The sequence below is a fragment of the Monosiga brevicollis genome, genomic scaffold, assembly GCF_000002865.3.
Source record: "Monosiga brevicollis MX1 MONBRscaffold_25 genomic scaffold, whole genome shotgun sequence".
Taxonomy (NCBI): domain Eukaryota; class Choanoflagellata; order Craspedida; family Salpingoecidae; genus Monosiga; species Monosiga brevicollis.
Genome location: NW_001865062.1, coordinates 642,281 through 664,067, shown reverse-complemented (window position 1 = coordinate 664,067; position 21,787 = coordinate 642,281). Strand labels below are relative to the sequence as shown.

Below are 21,787 nucleotides of genomic sequence, written 5' to 3'. Positions count from 1 at the left end.
CTGTACCATCTTGTTGTGGCATCTGTTGGTCCCAACAGATTGCTGATATCGCTTCCACCTGTCTTCAGTGTGATAATCCATTCTCTGTCTCCACTGTGTGTGTGTTTCCACCTGCTATAAATGGGAGCGATCTCCCTGGATCGGCACCATTTTCCTTCTTGACCTCGGTCGTTCCACTTCCCTCCTTCTGTCTTGTTCTGTCCTGTTCCTTCGCCTTGCTTCAATCCATGTGTTTGAACCTCAGAGCTGAAAGCCAAGCTGTGCAACCCCGACATCAAAATCACTACGTCACGCAAAACAACACAAGAGAACAAGACACATTCACCGGCTTCTATCATGCCGAGAAGTACAAGCGCAAAAATCACGCCCATAGAAACAAAAATCATAAAAAACGACCAAGTATATTAAGAGATACAGCCATTTCAAACACTAGACACCCAAAAACGGCAGTCAAGCATCACAAATATAAGCCATCACAGCACGATCACACAAAAAACACCACGGCACGCTCACATACAATAAGGCACAACGCCGGATTGAGAAAAGAACCGACCACAGAAGAACAAGACATCATACAACGGACTTTACAAAAATTCAGGAAAAATACCACACAAATACGGTAAAAATTAAAGCAAAATTAAAACAAAAATACAAGTCAAGCCATGAAAAGATCACAACGAGAACCACCTAGGGAGGGACAGGTGCACACAGGGATCCCCACAGAGGGACCCCCGAGGCGGTGCCTACCTACGACGAGCGCAGGCAGACACCGCCAAAGTGGCGCTGGATGTGGTCAGCGTTCATCTGATGGACCAGCGCCGCAAAGCGACTTTTCCACCGAGGAACAAAGGCCTCGTCCAGCCCCGGCTGGTACACACCACGGGCCTCGGCGCAGCGGGCGAGCTGACCAAGCAGATCCACAAAGGAGGAGGCGAACCCACCGGTTGTCGTCATCGCCGCAGGGACGATCAGAGTTTTTCCATGGTTGAAACCGGTGTAGTAGTCGCGCTTCTCCTTTTCGGCTCGGCGAAGGGCAGCGCCCACCTTGATGCAGGCTTGCGAGATGGTCGGGGGTTGGGCTGTGCGCACAGTCACGTCAATGCCCAGGTCGGGCAGAGCTGGGCCCAGAGCACCGCCGGGAAAGGGGTTGCGGCAGTGCAGGTCGATGCGGCAGCTCTGACCGTTGGCGTTGTAGCCAGACTTTTCCACCCAGACATGGGAGAGGGTGGCGTACCTGAGCAGGCGGCCCATCTCGTCGCGAAGGGCGTTGTGACGCTTGATGGGACGGCAGGTCAGCAGGTGCTCGCGGGTCAGTCGCGGCTGAGGTGTCTTGTTGCTGCAGAGCGGGCACTTGTCCGTCGGATCTCTGGTTATACTTGGTCTTTTTGTACGATTTTTGTTTCTATGTGCGTGATTCTTCGCGCTTGTACTCCTCGGCATGATAGGAGCCGATGAAATTGTCTTGTTCTCTTGTGTTGTTTTGCGTGCCGTCGTGATTTTGATGTCGGGGTTGCACAGCTTTGCTTTCGGCTCTGAGGTTCAAACACCTAATTTATTATTACGTTGATGAGTTCATGGAGGCCAAAACCCATCATGGACACGACCGCAATGGCAAAGGTCGTGTCGCTCAAGCGACGCAACTTGTCCCGACCCCGCATGGTCAAGACAGTGCTGACGCCCCACTCACGTGAGGCCAGATATGCCTGCTGCAGGTCCAGCGCGCACTTGGCCATCAGGTCGTCCAGTGCCGCCTTGGAGCGGAGGGCAACGATCTCAGCTGGTCGCTGAGTCGCTGCGTCCTTGACCGTGGCCATCTGGAAGCCAGCTTGCTGCACGCGGACCTCAAAGTCGGCAGCCCTCGATGCATCCTCCAAGAGCCGATCGTAGACCCGAGGGTAGTGAGTGGCCAGCTTGGCCATGTTGCACCGGACCGCGCTCAACCAAGTCGTGCAGGCCAAAGCCCCCAGTGTTGGCCCGCGTGAAGATGTGAGCCTCCAGGAGCTGTTTCTGACCTTTAAAATCTGAGCTGAAACGAAGCTTGCTTTGCCACTACCCGAAGCGTCTCCTCGCCAAGGAACCACTTTAAGACAAGCGTCACTTTGGACACTGCTCCTACATGTACAGTGGGGGTAACTTGTTGTCTCGGGAAACTATTTCTTGTGGTTTTGGGTTTGAGCCAAACAAATTCATGGCCAAACCGTTCCTTCGAAATGGCAGCAGGACCTGACCTTGCACATGGTATACCTCATCACAGCTTCGTGTTAGAAGGTGTTGCAGCTGCACAGTGCGATAATACATGACTCTTGGACCATGGCGCTCAAGAGGTGCCATTTTTTTCGTTTCTATCTCGAGTTACGGCGCTGCCATTTTGTGGCTTGTTCGCATGGAAGGCTCTTCTCGCCCTCTCGCCGATGATGGAGCCCAGGCCTTCGACATGTATCAATGGCGGGTACACACGTGAACACAAGGTACCTAGCATTGGCATCTGACCGATGGACAAACTATTTTGCAAGAAAGCTTGGACGAGGGAGAGATCAACACCGATGAAGGGCTGGGTTTTCGATTGCCTCTCATCTCAAATCTTTCTGTACAGGCGCAGCGTCGTGTGCAAGCCACGCATGCTCTGGAGATGTACGAGCTAGTTCGCCGTGGTACTGCCACAGAGACTGCTGTCAGGGACAAGGCTCGAAAGGATGGCATTGGGCGCATTTCTCGGTCCCAACTGAAGCTTCTTTGCCCTACCAGACCTTCTCACGTGAAGATGGGGCATGTCACTGCCCCTGTACGGCGTTTCCCGCTGTGAATTCGAGGCTGCCCGCGGTCGACGCCGGAGAGGAGACGTCATCCATGATGGACGACAGCTCTGCACAAAGGCAGAACGTGTCATTCTTGCCAATTGGCTGTCGACAATGAGCGATTTGCGCAGCAGTCGAACCAGAAGTCAATCAACGCTAGCCATTTGTGAGATTCTACAAGTTCGCGAACGCGCGTTGCAAGACCAAACACGCCTCCAACCGGTTATTGCAGACAGCATTGCGCCTTTATCGGCACCAGAACGGAAGCTTCTGCGGCAAAAAGAGGCGTACGATCTATCTCCAGCTGAGGCTGTCCGCCCCACAATTAGTAAGCAGTGGTTTCGAGCCCTTGAGAAGGAGTTTGATTTGAAGCTCACCAAGGCTAAGGCTCAGACCGAGGCCAGAGCCTTGGCTTTGACTCAGACAACCTGCGAGGCGTATTTTACATGCCTGGAGGATGCTCTCTCCAGATTAGATTTTGTACATCAGTCTGGGCGCCATGTCGGATGTATCAAGGCATCATGTAAGTTGGCTGATCGTCGCTCCCAAGATAGCCTTTTTTTTGGCCCTCTTACGCCATGCGTTTGCCGTAGGCTTATCGCGCATTTGGGGTGTTGATGAGATGCCGGGCCTACGCACTGGACTTGGCACGACGCAGGTGTACACCTCAATGGCTCGACGCGAGGATGCCGGGGTTGTGCGAGGTCGAACACACAACGAGCCAGTCACCGCTGTTTTGGCAATTTGCATGGATGGTGACATGGCCCCACCCATGATGATACATGCGCGACGGGCCTTGAGTCCGCGAGCTATTGGTCCTGCCCAACTTCCGTCTACAGTTGCATCCGACGCGTCATTTGACCACTTCATGATTTGCAGCACCCATTCAGGCTATATCAATCGGCGCCTTTTTGTTGCCTTTTGTCGGCGGCTCAGGGCATACATTGGCGATCAAGAGCCATTGTTGCTGCTTTCAGACGGCCATACCACGCGCATCGACGCTGATGTTGTTGCATACCTTCGTACCATCAACATTTTTCTCCTTGTCATCCCACCCAACACCAGCCATGCCCTTGCGCCATCTGACCAATGGCATTGCTATATCCATCAGAAGCGGCGAGACCTGTGTTTGCACACAACCGGGGTTGTGTATGGGCATGCCCCAACGTTGGACGAAGAAATTCAGGCGCTCTACCGTGCCATCAATGTTCAACGCGAGTACCCAAGTCGGATTCAATCTGCATTTCGTCATGCTGGGTTGTCCAAAACCTCTCGAGGCACGGAACATATGTCAAACCAACCCAGGTTATCGCGTGCGCACTCGCCAAACCCACGGCGCCGTGTCACCACTGAAGGATCAACAACGCCCTCTCACATACGCCACGCAAGCCGTGAGATCGATGAGGACATGCCTCGAACGCCAACTCCTCCAAGTTCCGACTCGACACCCTTCAGCTCCAGCATGTCTACCCCGCGGAAGATTGCAAAAGCACGCAGCTTAAGCAAAAAAAAACCTCTGCGGTTTTTTTTAAGCAAAGCTTGCGAGCGACTTCAAGGCGTTGTTAGTCAGCTTCAACACGCGTTGGACAGCAGTCGTGTTGCATTGACCAACTTGCAAGTTGATCTGAGCCCGAGGCTTCAAATACCAACTCCTCGCCGAGGCTCTCGGCGGTCCCAGGTTTGGGGTGGCCTGTCTTGGGGTGACAGCGCACTTCGCCTCGAGCAGCAACAACAAGCCAGGAGGCATCAGGTTCGACGCAACCAGCGTCATGCAAGCGAGGCAGATCTATGCGGAGCTTTAGGGGTGCACAGGATCACAATATCGGCCCTCAAAGCCGCGTGTCGTGATCGTCGTTTATCCTCAACCGGGAGTCGCGCAGACCTCATCAGCCGTGTTCGAGGCTCATTGGGTCTCCAATCACCTGACACTGCGTTTTCACATGCAGAACAAGTGCAAGGCTTCACCGAGCAAGATCCTGTACGTGATACAGCTGCGTCATCGGCTTCCATACCCCCAACGATGGCCAGCACCCCTCTGACATCCTCTGATACGGGGGTGTCGCAAGAAACCGAGGATCCTGTCTTAGCTGACACAAATACAGCATCCACAATGCATTTATCAGTGAACCCAGATGAATGCGGATCGAATGAATACCATCTTGCTCACAACGCCCCTGCTGACTTTGCGTTCTGGCTTCGACCCATCCCTGCAAACACGTTACTATCATCACGTGAAGAGCAAGACCACAACCCGTCAACGCTTGCAGCAATGGAGATGGTCCAGCCGGATCCTCTTGAGATGCAACAAATTATTGAACGTCTTGACGACGGCTGCCGCCGTCATCGAGATCATATGGCTGCGTTGAAGCGCCCCCACACCTAAATTTGGTCCTACCAGCGCCTCGCTGCGAAAGTACGTCACGTTACAAATTCTATTGCAGCCTGTGGCAGCGTTCGCTTGAGCAGAGTTTCAACAGCACATAAGTTTGAGCAAGGTGCCCACATGCTCAATGTTTGAATTTTAAGAATGCAATACTCGTAGATGTCCTGTAGGGCGTCTGCCAATGTGACCCTGTGCCTCCGTGCCCGACCCAAAGGCGCCTGCTCCAAAATAGCCCTTCAAAGCGCTGAAATGCCTGAGACTGCTCTTGTTGAGTGATCAATAACTAAGGCCATGCCATCTCCGTGGGCTCTGCGCCATCAATTTTTCACTTGATATTGTTGTTCGCGCCCGACAAGCCTTGAAAGATAAAGACTTTGACCGTGCCTGCCCAAAAAGAAGTCGAAAAAAGAGCAAAATCCTCAAAATGAAAAACTGCAAGAAATAGTTTCCCGAGACAAAAAGTTGCCCCCACTGTACATCATCCACTTTGAATCTCCCATAGGACCTGTTTTTGCTGACAATTGACCTCAAAAGTCTTACAAATAAAAACAAACATTTATATAATAAAATAAGACCACCATTTACAACGGCGCGCGTGGTGTAGTGGTTATCACGTCGCTTTAACACAGCGAAGGTCATCAGTTCAATTCTGGTCGTGCGTATACTTTTTGGTTTTTCTGTTTCTGTTTCTTGTGTGTGAGGGGGTTTTTGGGTTGTGGGGGGGTTTTTTTTTTAACGGTTTTTTGTTCATGCGGTTGCTTGTGATGATGTGTTGGATCGATTTCTTTTGTTTCCTTAGTATCCTCATGCTCAACGAGAATTGGATTATCTTCAGCAGTCAAGATGCCATTTCTAGAGCTTGGACGAGGAGTTCTCGTCGCGTTGCAGGCACGACACTTTCTTCATTCGACCAAACCTCGTCCAAGCTTTTGATCGGCGTGGATGGGGCATAACAAAGCAAGTCGCGCCGAACAGCTGGCTCTAGAGATTCTACACGCTTGAGGGCGTGGTGGCGATGGTCTTGTGCGTGTGGATCGTCGTTTAGACTGGCCGTAAGATCGTCCATACCAAACCCAAAGTCACGAAACAAGAAGGCAGCCACATGATGCAAGCAGAGCCAGTAGAGAAGAGATTGAGCAGGCTACGTTCCCCGGAAAGCAGGCGGCGTGAGCAGGTGTGTGAACCTCAGATTCACACACAGCAGGCGTGTGAACCTCAGATTCACACACAGCAGCGATGGTGAAAAGAAAGACAAAGCTGATCGGCCGAGGAATAGGCCTGCCCATACCTGGACATTGAAAAGTTGACGCAACATGAGATCCACGATGCTGCGGTCTTTTTCGAGGGGCATCTGCGACAAAAAAGCGTGCAAGGTGAGCTTCTGCCGAAACGCCCAAGGCTTCAACATAACCACAGGCAAAGCAAAGCCAAGTCGGACGTTTACCTGAAAGTTGTGCAAAATAGGCATCAAATCTGAACCCGTGGTCTGTAAAACTTGAGCAATCGAGTCATGACACAACAAGGACTTGCGAAAGTCACTTGGCCACGGGTGGGCAAGTGGCAGCAACAAAAATTGCTGATGAATCTAAAGGTCCATGTCCAACCGAGCATGTGAGGCTGGGCTGCTTGCCCTCTCCACCCTCGGACCGACGCTTACAATTATAAAGATCAAACGAAGGAGCGACACTGAGGGATGTTAGACTAACCGTGTCTGAAGATCCGGAGAAAAGGATGTCTTCTAAAACTCGATCATGTGCACTGCTTGCTAGTTGGACGTACTGCAAGTCGAGTTCAGTCGCCGTTGCCACTGTTGCGCCAACTTCTCGACAATGTAGCGCAACAAAATTTAATAGGCGACTCATCGGCTATGGCATACAAAGAAGAGGATCAAGCCGTAAGAGCAGAGTCATCAGTTCATTAGCCAACGACTCAAAAGCATTTCCGGACAACGATTAAACAGTTTGAACAAGCCAGTGGCGCTTAAAGTGTGGTACCTTTTGCACGGAACCAAATGATGGAATAGGGTCACACAAGGTGTAGGCACGAAGTAGCTCTGAATACCAAAGATCAATGCCAATGCCCTTGACCAGGGCGCTCTGCAAAGCAGAAAACGATGAGACATTTGGCGCGCACGACTCAATGTTTGCGCATTTTACGAAACTGACCTGCACATCAAAGATATGTGCATAGAATTCCAAAATGGCACTTGTATCCAGCGCTACCTCCTGTGGCATTGCGAGAGGAATAGCAAATGTCAAGGCCCGACAGTGTATTGGCAACTCCGAGCATGTGAAAACCTCCTTGGTAACTCGCCTCCGCTGCACTAGAAGAGAGAGAATCTTGAACAGCATCAAGCGCTGTCTGGACGGAGCGCAAGGCGGCAAAAAACCACTCAGGGGCCAGTGGCAAACTATATCAAGCCCATTCAGCACACGGTGAGCTGCTCTGATCCAAGAGCCAATGCTGGCTTTGAAGCAGAAACGAGAAAGCATTTTTTGATGCCGCTGCGAAAGGAGAGGAAAGAGAGAAGGAAAGGAAAAAAAAAAAAAAAACAGCAATGGGCAGACAAACTATGCCAACTTACACCAGGCTGGACTCCGAGGTGGCAGTCAACTGATAGTCAATCAGACGAGTGTTCATGTTATCATCAGCAACCAAAAGTTTATCGTGCAAAAACTGCAACACCTTTCTCGCCCCTGGCGTGGTAATGTGTTGTTGCGTCTCATTCAACACATTGCGCACCATTGGCGCTGATGTTGAGCTGACAACGGTTACCAAGCGCAAAATCACGTCAAGCAGATCATCACTCTGCGCCATTGATGTCGTCGTGACTTGCAACCGGGTCCATAGAGCTAGCAATTCGTCCACGGGCTGAAGCTGAAAAACGGCCGACGGCCCATGTTCGGCAAAATCACCGACAAACTGTTGAATAAATGTCGTTACAGTCGGCATCTTGACCCAAGCTTGTAGCTCTGGGTGGTGCAGCAAGGTCCTAAAAGAAGCAAAAGCCGCATGGGCTGTGAGGCACACAAGCAGACAGACCTCGACTCGTTCAGGTATGAAAGGATTTGACCCTTGAGGGCAGTGTTTGCAAACAAAATTGGTATGCCATTCCTACTTATTGATGCCCGCCAGTTGAAGCACAAGCCTTTGTAGGGCCAGAAAAAAACTCAGTTGCTGCTGCGTTGCTCGAGGCGGCGGCTGTGAAACGGTGGGATTGCCCGCAAGTACCCCATGTGCGGGATTCTTTTCTGAAGGCCAGACAACCCGTCCAAGAGAGTTCCAGCACGAATGTCCTAAAATGGGTTCCACGTGGCGGGCAAACACATGGGCTGCATCGTCCACGAGCCGGATGGCGGCAGCCGGGGAACTGTGGAGATTGTGTTGATATGCTTTGAAATAAGACTGTGCAAGGTTGAGGGCTGCTGTGCAGACATCTGGTAGGTGCCACGCTTCAAGAAAAAGCTCACTCGACGTCAGCATGGCATCGATAGTAGTAGAGAGGCCGACCAAGTGTGACCAATCTAGTCGGGTCTCTGCGCTCAATGCCGGGCTCAGAGGATTTATAGTAGCTTCGCAAGCACTGGCTAATGCCCGCAAAGCAGCTATGGTCCACTCATGGCCGTCGGGCTATATGACAAAGAGCCGATGACCACACGAGATGTTGTGAGTCCTCTCACTGACTCCAAGACCAACAGTCGCTGTTAATAACGCGACAGCCTTCATGCATACCAGTTCAGCCAAAGCGTCACGAAGATGCATACACCAAGCCGGAAGCTGTGTGACAACATACTCCAGGAGAAGATGAAATCTGTCACAAAAGAGGTGCATGCGTGGGTCAGTTGGCTTGAATCGAATTTCCTTTCTCTTGGTGCCTTCTCATTTTGTTCCAGTGTCTCATTGCGGTGATCCGAGCACAGACCGTGCAAAGTCAGCCACGAGCAGAAGGCTTTCGGTAGCAAACATGTAGTCACTATCGCTGGACTCGGCTGTTTTGTTCGGGCGAATGGCAGCATAGCCTTTGATCAGGTGCAGGACGTCCAGTTGGACAACGTGTTCGGCATGGCGGCGTGAAGCGGCGCAAAGCCGCCTGAGAACGCGAACTGCCTATCGAGCCGATGGCGAGAATCTCTCATGGTGAGATGAATACGGGAATTCGAATTGAAATCCAAGCTACGCACGGGAGACGTACAAGAGGGAGTTTTTTGCGGGTGATGAGCGGTACAATGACTTCTGACAGCAATCGCGGGCAGTCAAAAACTGCCACGGCGCTAAAGTGATGGCCGGGGCGGCGAGGTGAGAGAAACGCTGATGCACAACGTTGAACACAAGCATACAAACAAAAGGGGAAGTTCATTGCTCTCCACGTTGTCCCAAATCACAGAATCGATCATTGCGAGGCGGGGCGTTGGGTTTTTCAACTACCATTGAGCGCTATGAAGACAGGCCACTTCGCAGATGTAGAGAAGATCAAGTTCCAGATCCTCTAATTGCATGACCTGCCACAGGCTGTGAGTTGCCGTGGAAACACCCTGCAAAACCAAGCCAGACGAGAAGCTGCACGCAAGGCGCTAGAACCTACTTCCACAAGATAACGCAAACGCGGGAGTAGCTTCATCTTATGAACGAGCAGACCAATTAGATCATGAGCCGAGTCTAGGACCGTTTGCTGCTGTTCGCTGACTGGGCCATCCTCGGACGGTGTGGCCGCTCTGACATGCACGCCATGAAGGCGATGGCCCAACGCCAATGTCGTTTCTAGTTGTGCGACGTGCTCGAGTACCTGCTGGCTGGCCAGCAGGGCTGAGATGCCCTATCGAAATAAAGCCAAACAGCTGTCAAGCCTGCCACGTATCTCGACTGGTGTCTTTGGAACATGTGTGCTTCAGTCCTGCGCTACGACCGGGCCATTTTGCGCACAAAATCTCGGACAGTGTGTTTTACATACCTTGGCTGCCAGCAAAGCAATTTGAGGTATTTGTTCATCCACCATCTTGCGCAGAAACAAGACGATGCCCATGTCGAGCAAAGCATCGGCGACAATTTGACTATCACCGAGGTCGTTCTGATCGTAGTCACGCCTCGCAATCCTAGCAACACCCGGACAAATGAACAGTCAGACAAGCAGCTTCGAGCAAGCTGTCGCTGTCTGTTGGGCCTCGACGCCAATGTCGACACGAACTTGCGAATAATTTGGCAGAGAACGCGCAAGGCCAAGGTTCTTTGTGCCAAGAGGCTGCTTTGAGCCAGATGAAACAACTCTAAGTCACGGAACAACAAGATGAGTTTGTTGGGTCAAGTGACGCCACAGGCCTTGCAAATACACGCTCGGATGTACCGGCAAGCGTGTAGCCGGGCAAAGCTTGATCATTGCCGTGATGATGAAGCCCTTGGGAAACAGGCCTATCCTCTCCAAGCGGGATGATGGCACCTTCAAAGTCAAAGCGCACCTAATTGCGGACCCACATTGGATTCGGTCAGGCAGTTGAACATGATTGCGGGGGAGGGGGAATAGCGCTGTTTGCTGAAGTCATAAGCAACAAGGCAGGCGATCCGACCTGGCGCTGGCGCATCGTGATGGAAGCGTCGCTGACTGCCGCATCAGCAGCTGGTAAATCGCCCTGGAGCCAAGCCATTTTGTCTGCCTCCAAAGCCGTTGTAGGGGGAACGGTCTCCTCGCCGGCAAAGACACGTTCGAGCTGGTGTGCACTCATGCTGCTAGGGTCAGGGGACGGGGGCACTTGGTGCATTTTTTTGGTTGACGAATCTTTGAGTGGAGGCCTGACGGGCCTTGCTTGCGTGTGTAGGCTCGAGACCGCAGGCTTTGCAGAGTCGGACTTGGACGCTCGCTGCTGTGCCCGCTGTTTTAGGAAAGCAATGTTTTCTGGGGTCAAAAGGCGTTGCACTTCCTGCATGGCCTCTTCACGTTCAGCTGCGGACATTTGGGCCGGATCCTTTGACGCCATGCTGGCGACAGGTAAGTCTGGGCGATCGCTTTTCGATGTGGGCTGAGACTCGAAGCGCACGCCAGTGCGTGGTGCAGGCGCATGCGTACGCGGTTGCCATTGTGGGTGGCTTCCATCAAAGGCACGAGCAAAAAGGCTTTTTCGACCTTTGGGAGTGGTGCCGTCTTTTCCAAAGCCGGGCTTGAGTTGAAGAGCGGCCTGCGGTGAGCTACTGTCAGCTGGTCGGGGGCCAGAAGGCTGGCGAAGTGACTGGCGCTCCATGACATCGGTCAGAATGGATCCTCCCAGCGGCATGGCGTGAATGGGTGCTTCAGAATGGTGGTCCTGTAGACTGGAGGTTGCCTCAGGTTGAGTCTCTTTGACATGTTGCTTGTTCTTGTGCAGCTGGCGCGGCGCCGTCTGGGCTGAGGCTTGCGGCGGCGCGTGTTGACGTGCTGTCAGCGCGCCACCGACCTGAGGCGGTGCCCGCAGCACAGCAGCAGCCGGTTGAACTTGCTGCTGCTGAAACTCTGCTTGCAGCCGCTCAAGATCATCATCTACAAACATGTGCCGCCCCAAAGTGAGTGAGACGCGAGCTCGCGGCATCCCGCCACGTGTGTCAGTGCTTGCGTGCGCGTGCAAGCCACCTCCTGTGGCAGCGTGCATGGAGCCCGGCCATGCCTTAAGAGCAGAACCATCATTGCCCCTCCCCAAAGCAGCCATCAGCGGTCAGCCCAAAGTGCCTCACCATCGAGCTCCGCCCGCAGATTGCGCACCGGGTGCGTCGCCATCTTGGCTCCCTGTCACGTCACACAGTAGAGTGAGAGTGAGAGTGAGTGTGAGTGTGAGTGTGTGAGAGAGAGAGAGAGTATGTGTGTAGAGGTTGAAAATAGAGGGACAAAATGACAAGAAAGAGAGAAGCGAGAGCAGTGAAAGAGAGAGAGAGACAGCAAGAAAGAGAGAAATAAAGAGCAAAGACACAAAGGAAAAGCACAACTACCAGAGAGAGAATTGGTTGGAGAGATGGGTTGATGAGCGTGAAGAGGGTCATCGCGATCATGAGCAACGGCACAGCTACCACATACATGAGATGAATGGAAGCAGATCATCTGTTCTTGAAATGAACAACCACTTGATTGCCCAACAATTGGGGCCGGTTTGCGTGAGCACTGTCGTGCGCGGTGACTGTTCTTCGATAGACTCGTGTGTGTGCTTCCCCATGGTATTGGTTCAGTACATGCGCAGAAAAGTTTCATGTGACACGGAATTTGGCTTTCTGAAGACAGGGGAGGCCGGTGTTGGAGAGACAGCTCGTGTGCGTAGATGTGCATGGCAGCCCCGGGGCTCTTAAAGTGAAATAAAATGCAACCAAACAACTGCTCTTGTTGAGGAGAGGTGGAAAGAGCTGAATTTGGTTCGGGCTTGGCCCTCGTTCGGACACGCAAAGGGCTCAAACATGCACATTGAGAGCGAGAATCTCGCGCACGAGCGAGATGACGCGGTCCGTGTTTTTCTCCTGCAGGATATCCAAAGAGCTCACGTCAGACACCGTGTTCAGCTGAAGACGCCGGCAGGCCTCGAGGAAGCCGTCAACATTCTTGCGTAGCTTCAGATTCGCCCCACTGAGAGCATCGTTCTCATTCATGTACACCTTTGGGACGCTATCCGGCCGTTTCAGGTTAATGAGCTGGCACAGAACCACGCCATCCGATAGCACATGCGGAAGGTCCATGGGGCACGTCAAACGCGGCAACAAGAATCCCAACGTCGTCTCCATCTCCTATGCAAGCACATTGCAAGTGCACGCCATTCATGTTCATCAACAAAGTGCGCATAGCTCCGCACACTAAAACGTGCACCGTCAAAGAAGGGAAGCCTGGTAGCCTAATACGTGATGCTCTCGCCCCACACGACCGTACCTCGACCGCAAAATGGTACAAGAGAGCCTCTTGGAGGGCTAATCGCGCCAGTCGCCGCAAAGTGTTTTTGCCAGCTCGCTCCACACGATCTACACGCGAGTCGAGACAAGAGATGGCAAACACAAATGGTGCGTAAATCAGCCAAGCTTGTCGCCTCGCCATCAACGCAAAACACTGTCATGATAACAGCTCGCGCGAACCAAGAATTCTTACTTCGTAGCAAAAAGCTTTTGATGCCCTGGCCACCAACTTGAATTGTGTTATCCTCCTCGTGCATGACCTCCATCAAATCAAAGGCCACCGTGTTGAGGGCCTCGGGACTGTTGCGCATTTCCTTCATGTCTTGCTCATGCAACTTGACAAGTCGTGCTCGGCGTCGAGCTCGCAGCATGTCCAGCTCACGACTCGATACAGTCGTATATGAAGGACCACTAGGTGTAAAGGGCTCTTTGCGCTGCGGCGTGGTCGTAGGCGCAGACTTGGGAGTAGCAGCAATATTACGTGACAGCGGTTGTACGCCACTTCGAGCAGGCGAGGCGGCCATTTCCTGTACGGGTCGTGTCGAGGTTGGTGCTGTGGCATTACCGATAGCAGACGCCGCCGCGACCGACGGCTGACTGCTATTTTTACGACGCGGAACCGGCAGCTCCTTGCTACCTGTTGCACCCTGCACAAGGCTTGGATATGCTGTTATACTGGGAGTGTAACGTGCTTGGTTGGATCGCGCATCAGCTGTTGTTCCTCCTGCTGCGGTACGAGCTGTCCCGCCTGTGCCAGTACGGGGTACAGGCAACGTGCGGCTCTGCAGTGCATGTCAGACAGAGGAATGAGAAGACACCCTGGCCAGTAGGGGAAAGGGATTCATATTATTGGCTGTGAAGGTCGAAGGCGTACCGTGGTATTCTCGACTCGAATATTGCTTGGCGTGCCACGCTGACGGGATTTGTCTCGAGACGCGCCTGTGCTCTGCTCTGCGAGTGCACGGCGCGCACGATCGGTCTGTTGTTGTTGTTGTTGTTGTTCTTGAACTGCTTGCTCCCGGGCCGCCTTTTGTTGCGCAAGCTGCTCAGCCCGTTCACGCTCGGCTCGTTCACGCTCAGCTCGTTCACGCTCAGCTCGTTCACGCTCAGCTCGTTCACGCTCGGCTCGTTCACGCTCGGCTCGTTCACGCTCGGCTCGTTCACGCTGCGCCTGGGCTTCTTGGGCGGCTTGAGCTCGGGCTGCTTGCTCCTGTGCCTCACGGTGGGCCACTTGACGTTGGCGCTCAGCCTCTGCTTCGGCCTGTTGTCGGGCGGTAGAGGCCGCCTGCTGCGCCTTCTCGGCTTCTGTGCGTCGGCGTGCCGTCTCTGCTTCCACTTGGCGCAGGCGTTCTTGCTCTATAAAAAAAAAAAGATAAGCCAAGTACATCAACGTGGTGCCACAGACTGAGGCAAATGCACAAAAGATGTTGCCGCATACCTCGCTCAAGCTGCCGTCGCTGCTGCTCGATGGCTTCGGCCTGTGCAGCTGCCTCCTTTTGCTGACGCGCACGCTCAGCTTGAAGTTCTTTTCGCTGTTCCTCAAAGCGTCGCATTTGCTCAGCAATGTCGGCTTGTTGTGCCTGAGCCAGTTCGCTCTGAGCAAGGCGTCGCGCCTCGAGCTCGCGTCGCTCGGCCTCGACCTGCTGTCGCAATTGTTCCGCTCGTTCCTGCTCTTGGACAGCGCGCAATTCGGCTGCGCGAAACTCGGCCGCTTTGGCGCCATTCTCAAGCATTTCGAGAGCCTGTTCAGCCTCTTGAGCATCACCTGTACTAGAGGCTGGTGGGGGGCTGTTGGCAGGGTCAAGATCAAAAAAGGGGTGCCGGGAACCTTCCAAAAGCACTGCCACGTCATCACCACCAGGTGTGGTAGACTGGTGCGTCTATGAAATGCAGCGGGGGCATGACAACCATGTCCAGTGAAACACCGATGGACAATCTGGGACAAAGCAGTTGGTGAGATGCAAAAAGAGGGGTGGCGCACCGAGCTCCGGGACGGAGATGCGCCGGTGCTGGCATTCGAGCGGCGCTCGTGCTCATCGTCGAGATATTTGAGCACGTGAACACGCCCGCGTGAGCAAATCTAGGATTCAAGTTTGAAAAGCCGTGAGCCCCGATGGACCGGGCCGGTGCAAAGCTTGGCCAAGCACGATGGATCTGCGCTTTCTGGCACAGGCTAGCTAGCAGGACAACCATACGTCGGCGGGTGGGCATTGGAGTGGGTTGTTGTCCAATTTCAGAGTTTGCAAGCCTTTTAGGCAGCGGATGGAAAGTGGGAGCGCAATGACATGGTTGTTTGAGATATCAAGACTGGTGAGCTGCTTCATGTCTCCCATGGCTAACGAAAAGGGTCAAGGTGCGAAGCAAAAGCAGGGTAAGAGCAGATGCAAAACAACGATGGAACAGCACAAGGCGCCGATAAGGGCAACGGGTAAGATGAAGTGTAAGCTTACCCTCTGGCAGCGTATCAATGCGGTTTCGGCTACAATTCAGCTCGCGCAGAGAGACAAGTTGGACGAGCTGGTCCGGAAGAAAATCAATCTGGTTATTACTCAGATCCTATCGATGGTGGAGGTGCGTATGAGTCCAGGACAAGGGCCCGCAGCAAGAAGCTGGGATAAGTTTATGAGCTATGGCCGCACCAGCACGACAAGGGAGTGGCAAAGGCCAATTTCCGGAGGAATGACTTGTAGCTTGTTCCCGCTCAGGAAGAGGTGCCGCAATGGCATGGAAAATAGCGAGGTGGGGATTTGAGCCAAATGGTTACGGCTGCCGTGGTGTGGTGCGGCAGCAGCCAAAGCATGAAGGGTTAGGGGGCGAGCTGGAGGGTTCAGGGCAGGCTAGGATAGGCAAATCAAGTCGATGTGTGCCTGACGTTCAAGGCGACACACCTGAAGTTGATGCGAGTGAGGATGGAGGTGATGCGCGCTACTTTCTCGATATCAGTGAGAGCATTGCGGGAACAGTCCAGAGCCTCCAACTCTTCAAAGTCGGACAGGTCCGGCAAGCGAACCAGTTTGTTGTTGCTCAAATCTATGTCACGCCAACGCCAGTCAAGAAGCCAGATCGCGCCAGACAAGACCCAGCCTCAGACTGCATCGGAACGATGGGCAACCACGGGTGGCTGGCGGAGTACGCACTGATTTCCAAGACTTCATAGTGGATAAGTTCATCAAGATCAAGGTTGCTTAGATTCGGAAAGGCGTGAAGCTTGGCATCTGAAAGGTCAAAGACTCCTGTTTCACCGGCCGCGGCCAGCTTTTCCTTGACCCGTGCCGTCGTGCTCATGGCGATCAGTCAGTCGGATCAGTTAGTTAGTTGGTCAGTCAGTTCGGAACCTAGTGACGAAGATCAATGTGCGCCCTTCAGCCAATTTCCTTTCGGTCGGGTCACGCCTCCGTCGTCGGCGTCGTCGGTAGGAAATGCACCCGCCTTGATGCACGTCCAGAAACCACAACCCACAGCACACCAAGGCCCCCTGCCAGATTCCGGCACAGCCGGCGGCGGATCACCACCAACAGCTCGAGTCGAATCGCTAAGAGAGAGAGAGAGAGGGAGAAGCGGACGGCCTCAAAGCTCGAGCGGTCACTGGAAGAGAATAGTCGATGGCATGAGCGTATGAGCAGAGGTTTGCTCAGATGGTGTATCAATTATCCCTATTTCCCCTTGAAGAAGCAAGCTTGTTGAGAGCGGCGTTGTGATGAATGTTGTCATGCAGAGAGAGTGAGTCGACAGAAGAGAATGTCTGTGAATAGAAACAACTACAGTTGTGTCAACTTTTTTGCTCGTTCAGATGACTGGCATCTGTGACCTCGGACTGTGGTGGACTGGGATGGGTGCTTTGGAGCGATGAAGGGGAGGTAAATCGGCAGGCAGGCCTCCGATAGGAGCCAGGGACAAAAGAGATTCACAGGGCAGGGCTTGTTTTTGCCTTTGCATCTGGGTGTGAATTAGAAAAGAGGAATAAGCAACAGAAAAACAAAAAAAAAAAAAAAAGAGGAAGAACGAGAGTTCCCAAAAGGGTTCATATGTCAAGGACTGGGCACAGTCGACAAAGACAATGCACCACTGATTACGAACAGGCAGGACGTGCAACGGGGAAGGCAACCCAAACGTTTCAAACGCATGTCATCGGGAATCCGACAGCCTTGGGACCAAAGTCAGCTTGCACGGTCGGCAGGACTTGCTCTATGAGCTAGCTGATTGATCGTGCGCGGCCAGCAAGGCGCGATAGCGGTCATCAAGGTTGTGGCGCTTTTCATTGGCCTGCTCGGTAAAATAGCTGGCAATGGCTTCGTCGACCCAGGGCTCTTGGAAGCGTTCCGTGCGGGACAATCGTGCCACAAGGCCGGGGCCTCCCTCCAGTAGCTGTGGCACACCAGTCGTGCAAGCAGGCAGGCCACACAAAGGTTGGTGAGACACGTGGACTCTGAGAGGAATAGAAAAGAGAACACACACACACACACACACACACACACACACACACACACACACACACACACACACACACACACACACACACACACACACACACACACACACACACAAGGTGAGAATGACGCACCTTTTCGTCCTCCCGCTGTGATGCCACCCAGCTTAAAATGTAAGTCTGCAAGCGATCGCAGAAGCAAGCGGGTGAGACGCATCCAGAAGCTCTGTGCATCGGTAAAACATGTAGGTACTGCAGACATACCTGTGGGTCTTCATGTAATGCTAGAAGCGTGTCACGTTTCTTTCTGCACTCGTCCAGAGCGGCTAGGTGCTCCTCCACTGTCATGTTGAGTTCGGTAATGCGCTTCTGCGTGCTCGGCGCCAGGAGAAAAGTCGTATCCATGGCCTCCAGACTCTGCAAGAGGACAGGAATTTCATCCAGTATGAGGGCAGAATCAGCGTGGGCTCGAAAACAAGGAGACAAGAGGGGCACGGACAGAAATCGAGCTGCAAGAACGACGAATGCACCTACCAAAGGGATGATGACGTCGAAGATCTGGACTTCGGTATGCTTGTCCCGGGCAAAAGTCACGGGAATACGGATGGGATCGACGGGCAGTAGCACGCGATCAAGCTCAATCGATAGCTCTTCAACCGCGAGCTTTTCCTTGGAGAAGATCTACGAGTGTCAGTCATGAGACCGAGAAAAGATAAAAGCACACACGAGGGGAAGGAGAAAGCGGGCAGCGAGGGAGCAGAAACGGGTGAGGTGAGCCTTTGGCGGAACATTGTACTGTCTCGCTCCGGTGGCAACCGCAGTGGCGTGGGACGCACGTGTTTGAGGTATTTATCACAGGTGATGAGCTCGTCCTTTTTGGGATCTATCAGCTTGTTCTGCATGATGTAGGCCCACAGCGTATGGGTGATGGTGCCTTTGGTGTCGGCGTATAGGCCCAAGATATTGGCAAGCATGGGTGGCAACTTGAAGCGAGGAGGGAGGTCGTTTTGCACGAGCAGTAGGGTAGCCAGTTTGGGGAGACGAGCTGTCCGGCGAATTTCAAATCCGTTGGCGGCAACGCTGCTGGGGGCTCGGGACCACTGTGTTGTTTGGCGTGGCGCGCCATCCTCAAACTCAATGTCCACAACCATTGTGCGCAGAAGGTCTGAAAAGGCCAGCTCGGACAAGCGCTGCGCAAGACGACCGTGGGCCGTATCCGTTCAAAAGGTAAGGAAAGCCGTGAGCACAGAAACGCATTGGGTTGTATCGGAGTCGCAGACACACGAATGCGGAAACGCACGGCTGTTTCCGTGTTGGTAGGTACAATTTCGCCTTCGACGCGCAGAGTCCAGTTGCATAGCTGGCGCGAGGGGTCAGTGTTTGAAATGAGCTGGCTGCGAGACCTAAAAAGTCGTCCCGTAACATGTGCAAATTCAGCCAAGGCACAGTAATGATCCTCTACCTCGGGGTCATCGAGCACCGGTGGCATATGGGGCTCCCAAAGGCGTGTCACGGTGACGCGTAGAGTACTAAACGGGCCGACGGAAAGCACGAGTGCGAAAAAGAAAAAGAAAAACGTTGTTGAGAGGGCAATCTGCTTGAAGTGACGAGGCGCGAGGATGGGGGCAGGATGTGTGCGAGCGTACGCGTTGGTGCGGGGTGGTCGGCGGAGTGCGTCTTGAATTTCCAGTCGCTTGCGGGTGATGGCGGCATCCAAGCGCCGTTCAAAATTGACAAGACGATTGAAGAGGAGGGAATCGGGTAGCAAGGCTTTGACCTAGTCGGATGAGGCACACAGGTGGTCAACTCGGATCCAACGGTCGGGGTCACGAGCGACGCGGGGAAGACGGAAAAGAACGGACCTCATCGTCCACGACCTCTTCGACGGCCTTGGCACGCACTCGGCGTCCACGCCCGTTTTCTGACTGTCCAAGTCGTGCCGCACCACCATGATGAGCGGAGGACGAGCGAGCTCGAGTGCCGCGAGACCTGTGCGCTGTTAGGGGGTTTCCAAAAACGTACTTTGCGTTTGACGTAACTCATGATGGCAATCTGGCGCCAGCAGCGCTCACACCTTCAAAAAAAAACAAGGGGAGGGGGTTGCCAGGGCAATTCCCAGCTGTTGGACACGTGTTGTGCCTTGAACAGCCAGAGCACAAGCCACTACTCGGGATGTGTCACCCCAACGAGCGCAGCTCAGCTCCAAAGAAATGGCTGTCGTATGACACTTGCTCGATGAAAGAAACGGAATCAAACGCGCCGGGGTCCGTCGTCGATTCAAAATCCAATTGACCTCGACCCCACTGCCAATCGTTCCAGCACCAAGGGGGTGTGTGTATGCGCACACACACACACACACACACACACACACACACACACACACGTCCAGCCGAGTCTGAGCTGAGTGTGCCCTGAGAGAGAGTCAATCGCCACCACCTCTCTCTAGTTCGCGTAACGGCAAAAACGAAAGAGACTGAGAGACTCGAGCGAGACCCGAAAGAGACTCAAGAGACTCACACACACACACAAAGGAAAGACACAGTGCTACCAACTGATACTCGAGCTGCAACAACATTGGGTAGCAAAAGAGTCTGACAACAACTGGAAAGGAGATGTCAGAAAAAATCCTCCGGCGATCCGTTCGTATGATGGCACATATGGGGACACGGGTACACGAGGCCATGGCGAGGTATCGAAGGGGAGCGCGCGGGGCGGGGCGGAGGGTGTGAGCAGGGAGGGGTGACACACACACACACACACACACACACACACACACACACACACACACACACACACACACACACACACACACAACAACAACACAACACAACACAAGGCGCTCCTCTTCGTATTCTCTCTCATCTATCTCGTCACCCTCTGACATTGTTGCGTGCAGACGGCGTGGAGTGCCATGGGCGGTGCACATTTTCTTCTGATCCATGCCCTTTCCGGCCGTGTGGCTATGTAAAGTCAGGTCTTTGCTACTTCTTTGACGTGCCAATTTTGACATGGTTCGAGGCAATACCAATTCTCCGGGCCATGGCTAAAGTAGAGCTGAGGTGATGGGGACACCAGCCAAGGGTGCGCTTGGCAGTTGAGAGCCGTTGGCTGCCTCAATGGAGAGCAGCAGAAAGATGGGTAGACTTTGGGGGAGACTTTGTTGTCGCATCATCTGTTCATCATTTAATTCACACGTCAATGCAATCAATGCAACAAGAAACGATCAAAGGGCAAGGCGAATCGAAGGACGGGGTCGTGTCTGATGGTTCACGGGCGGGCATGGCACACGGCAATGCGCTCCTCCCGACTAAATGGCACAAGGGTGAAACGGTGGAGAGGCACGTCATCTAAGAACAAAAAGGGACTCGCAGACGATATCAACAGGAGCGGTAGAGGCCTTCGTGAAGTGTCCGGCAATGGAAATGAGATGCGGGACATTCAGTCAGGAAATAGCGACGCAGTGCTGCATCGCCGCTGTCCATCGGAAAACAAACAAACGTGCAAGTGAATATGAGCCTGGTGAGTGGGTATGGTTCGTCCTCTGGTTGCGCAGCAGCCAGAAAGGGACGGAAAAAGATCCAAAAAAAAAAAAAAAAAAAGGCGGGGGCAGTACGAAAAGCGCCGACAGAGAATATTGACAAAGTCCCCCAGCCAAGAAACGAAGCTGCCTAAGTGTAGCCACAAGCGGCCTGACATTGGCTTTTGGTAGCATTGGTGTCGCTGGAAAGGACACAGACGTTATCACGGCAGATGTAGCCTTGCTGGGGCGTGCAAAGGTTGAGGCAATCGCCGTAAGAGAGGCCATTGGAACTGGGTTGGCAGGTGTTGTCGATGCAGCGAAAGCCGATTGAGGGGCCGACATTGCAATTGCAGGCCCAGGTAGCAAAACCTGACTTGCAACTGACGGGCACAAGCAGTTCGTTGTAGCCATACCCAACCAGCTGCTCGCAGGCGGTGCTGTTCCAGGTCGCGAGTGTGTACTGCCAGCGTCCCATGACCATCTGAATGCAGTAGGCCTCATCCTCGGTCATGTTTGAGTAGTAGCCACAGCCAACCTTGGCACAGCCCTCTTCGAGCGTGCGTCCCGTCATATCGTAGATCCCTCGGGTCTTGTTGTCCCACATCATGGTGGGGCAATCGTCCGAAGATGCTTTGCCCAATCCATCGACCAGGCCCAAGAGGCCCAGCACCAGTCCACAGGCCAGAGCCATCCTGACATGAAACCGCGTTGTCCCAGTCGAGGCCATGGTGCCGAGCCAATGCCAACGAGGCAGTTGGATGCGGCGCCGTCGCAATTAT

The 21,787-nt window shown here is 53.4% G+C and overlaps 4 protein-coding genes across 4 annotated transcripts; 1 reads left to right on the top strand and 3 right to left on the bottom strand.

Moving 5' to 3' along the window:
- Positions 1-747: 747 nt before the first annotated feature.
- On the bottom strand, positions 748-1,919 carry MONBRDRAFT_11036 (uncharacterized protein; the record flags this gene model as incomplete). The annotated part of the gene is made up of 2 exons (XM_001748737.1): positions 748-1,532; positions 1,688-1,919. 2 exons carry the CDS (start codon positions 1,917-1,919, stop codon positions 748-750), a joined length of 1,017 nt encoding a protein of 338 aa, XP_001748789.1.
- Positions 1,920-2,768: 849 nt separating this feature from the next.
- On the top strand, positions 2,769-5,178 carry MONBRDRAFT_11035 (uncharacterized protein; the record flags this gene model as incomplete). The annotated part of the gene is made up of 2 exons (XM_001748807.1): positions 2,769-3,318; positions 3,389-5,178. 2 exons carry the CDS (start codon positions 2,769-2,771, stop codon positions 5,176-5,178), a joined length of 2,340 nt encoding a protein of 779 aa, XP_001748859.1.
- Positions 5,179-5,978: 800 nt separating this feature from the next.
- Positions 5,979-16,347, bottom strand: MONBRDRAFT_38472 (uncharacterized protein; the record flags this gene model as incomplete). The annotated part of the gene is made up of 18 exons (XM_001748736.1): positions 5,979-6,319; positions 6,467-6,529; positions 6,623-6,763; positions 6,885-7,043; positions 7,173-7,274; positions 7,344-7,403; positions 7,492-7,588; positions 7,763-8,170; positions 9,101-9,285; positions 10,737-11,773; positions 11,872-11,923; positions 12,610-12,810; positions 13,043-13,131; positions 13,256-13,844; positions 13,937-14,418; positions 14,501-14,850; positions 15,951-16,092; positions 16,200-16,347. 18 exons carry the CDS (start codon positions 16,345-16,347, stop codon positions 6,017-6,019), a joined length of 4,608 nt encoding a protein of 1,535 aa, XP_001748788.1. The 3' UTR covers positions 5,979-6,016.
- Positions 16,348-16,994: 647 nt separating this feature from the next.
- Positions 16,995-21,735, bottom strand: MONBRDRAFT_38471 (uncharacterized protein; the record flags this gene model as incomplete). Its single annotated transcript, XM_001748735.1, has 9 exons — positions 16,995-17,427; positions 17,624-17,668; positions 17,753-17,905; positions 18,023-18,169; positions 18,325-18,678; positions 18,951-19,265; positions 19,511-19,562; positions 20,760-20,835; positions 21,183-21,735. The coding sequence occupies 9 exons, from the start codon at positions 21,733-21,735 to the stop codon at positions 17,248-17,250; spliced, it is 1,875 nt and encodes a 624-aa protein (XP_001748787.1). The 3' UTR covers positions 16,995-17,247.
- Between the last annotated feature and the right edge of the window lie 52 nt (positions 21,736-21,787).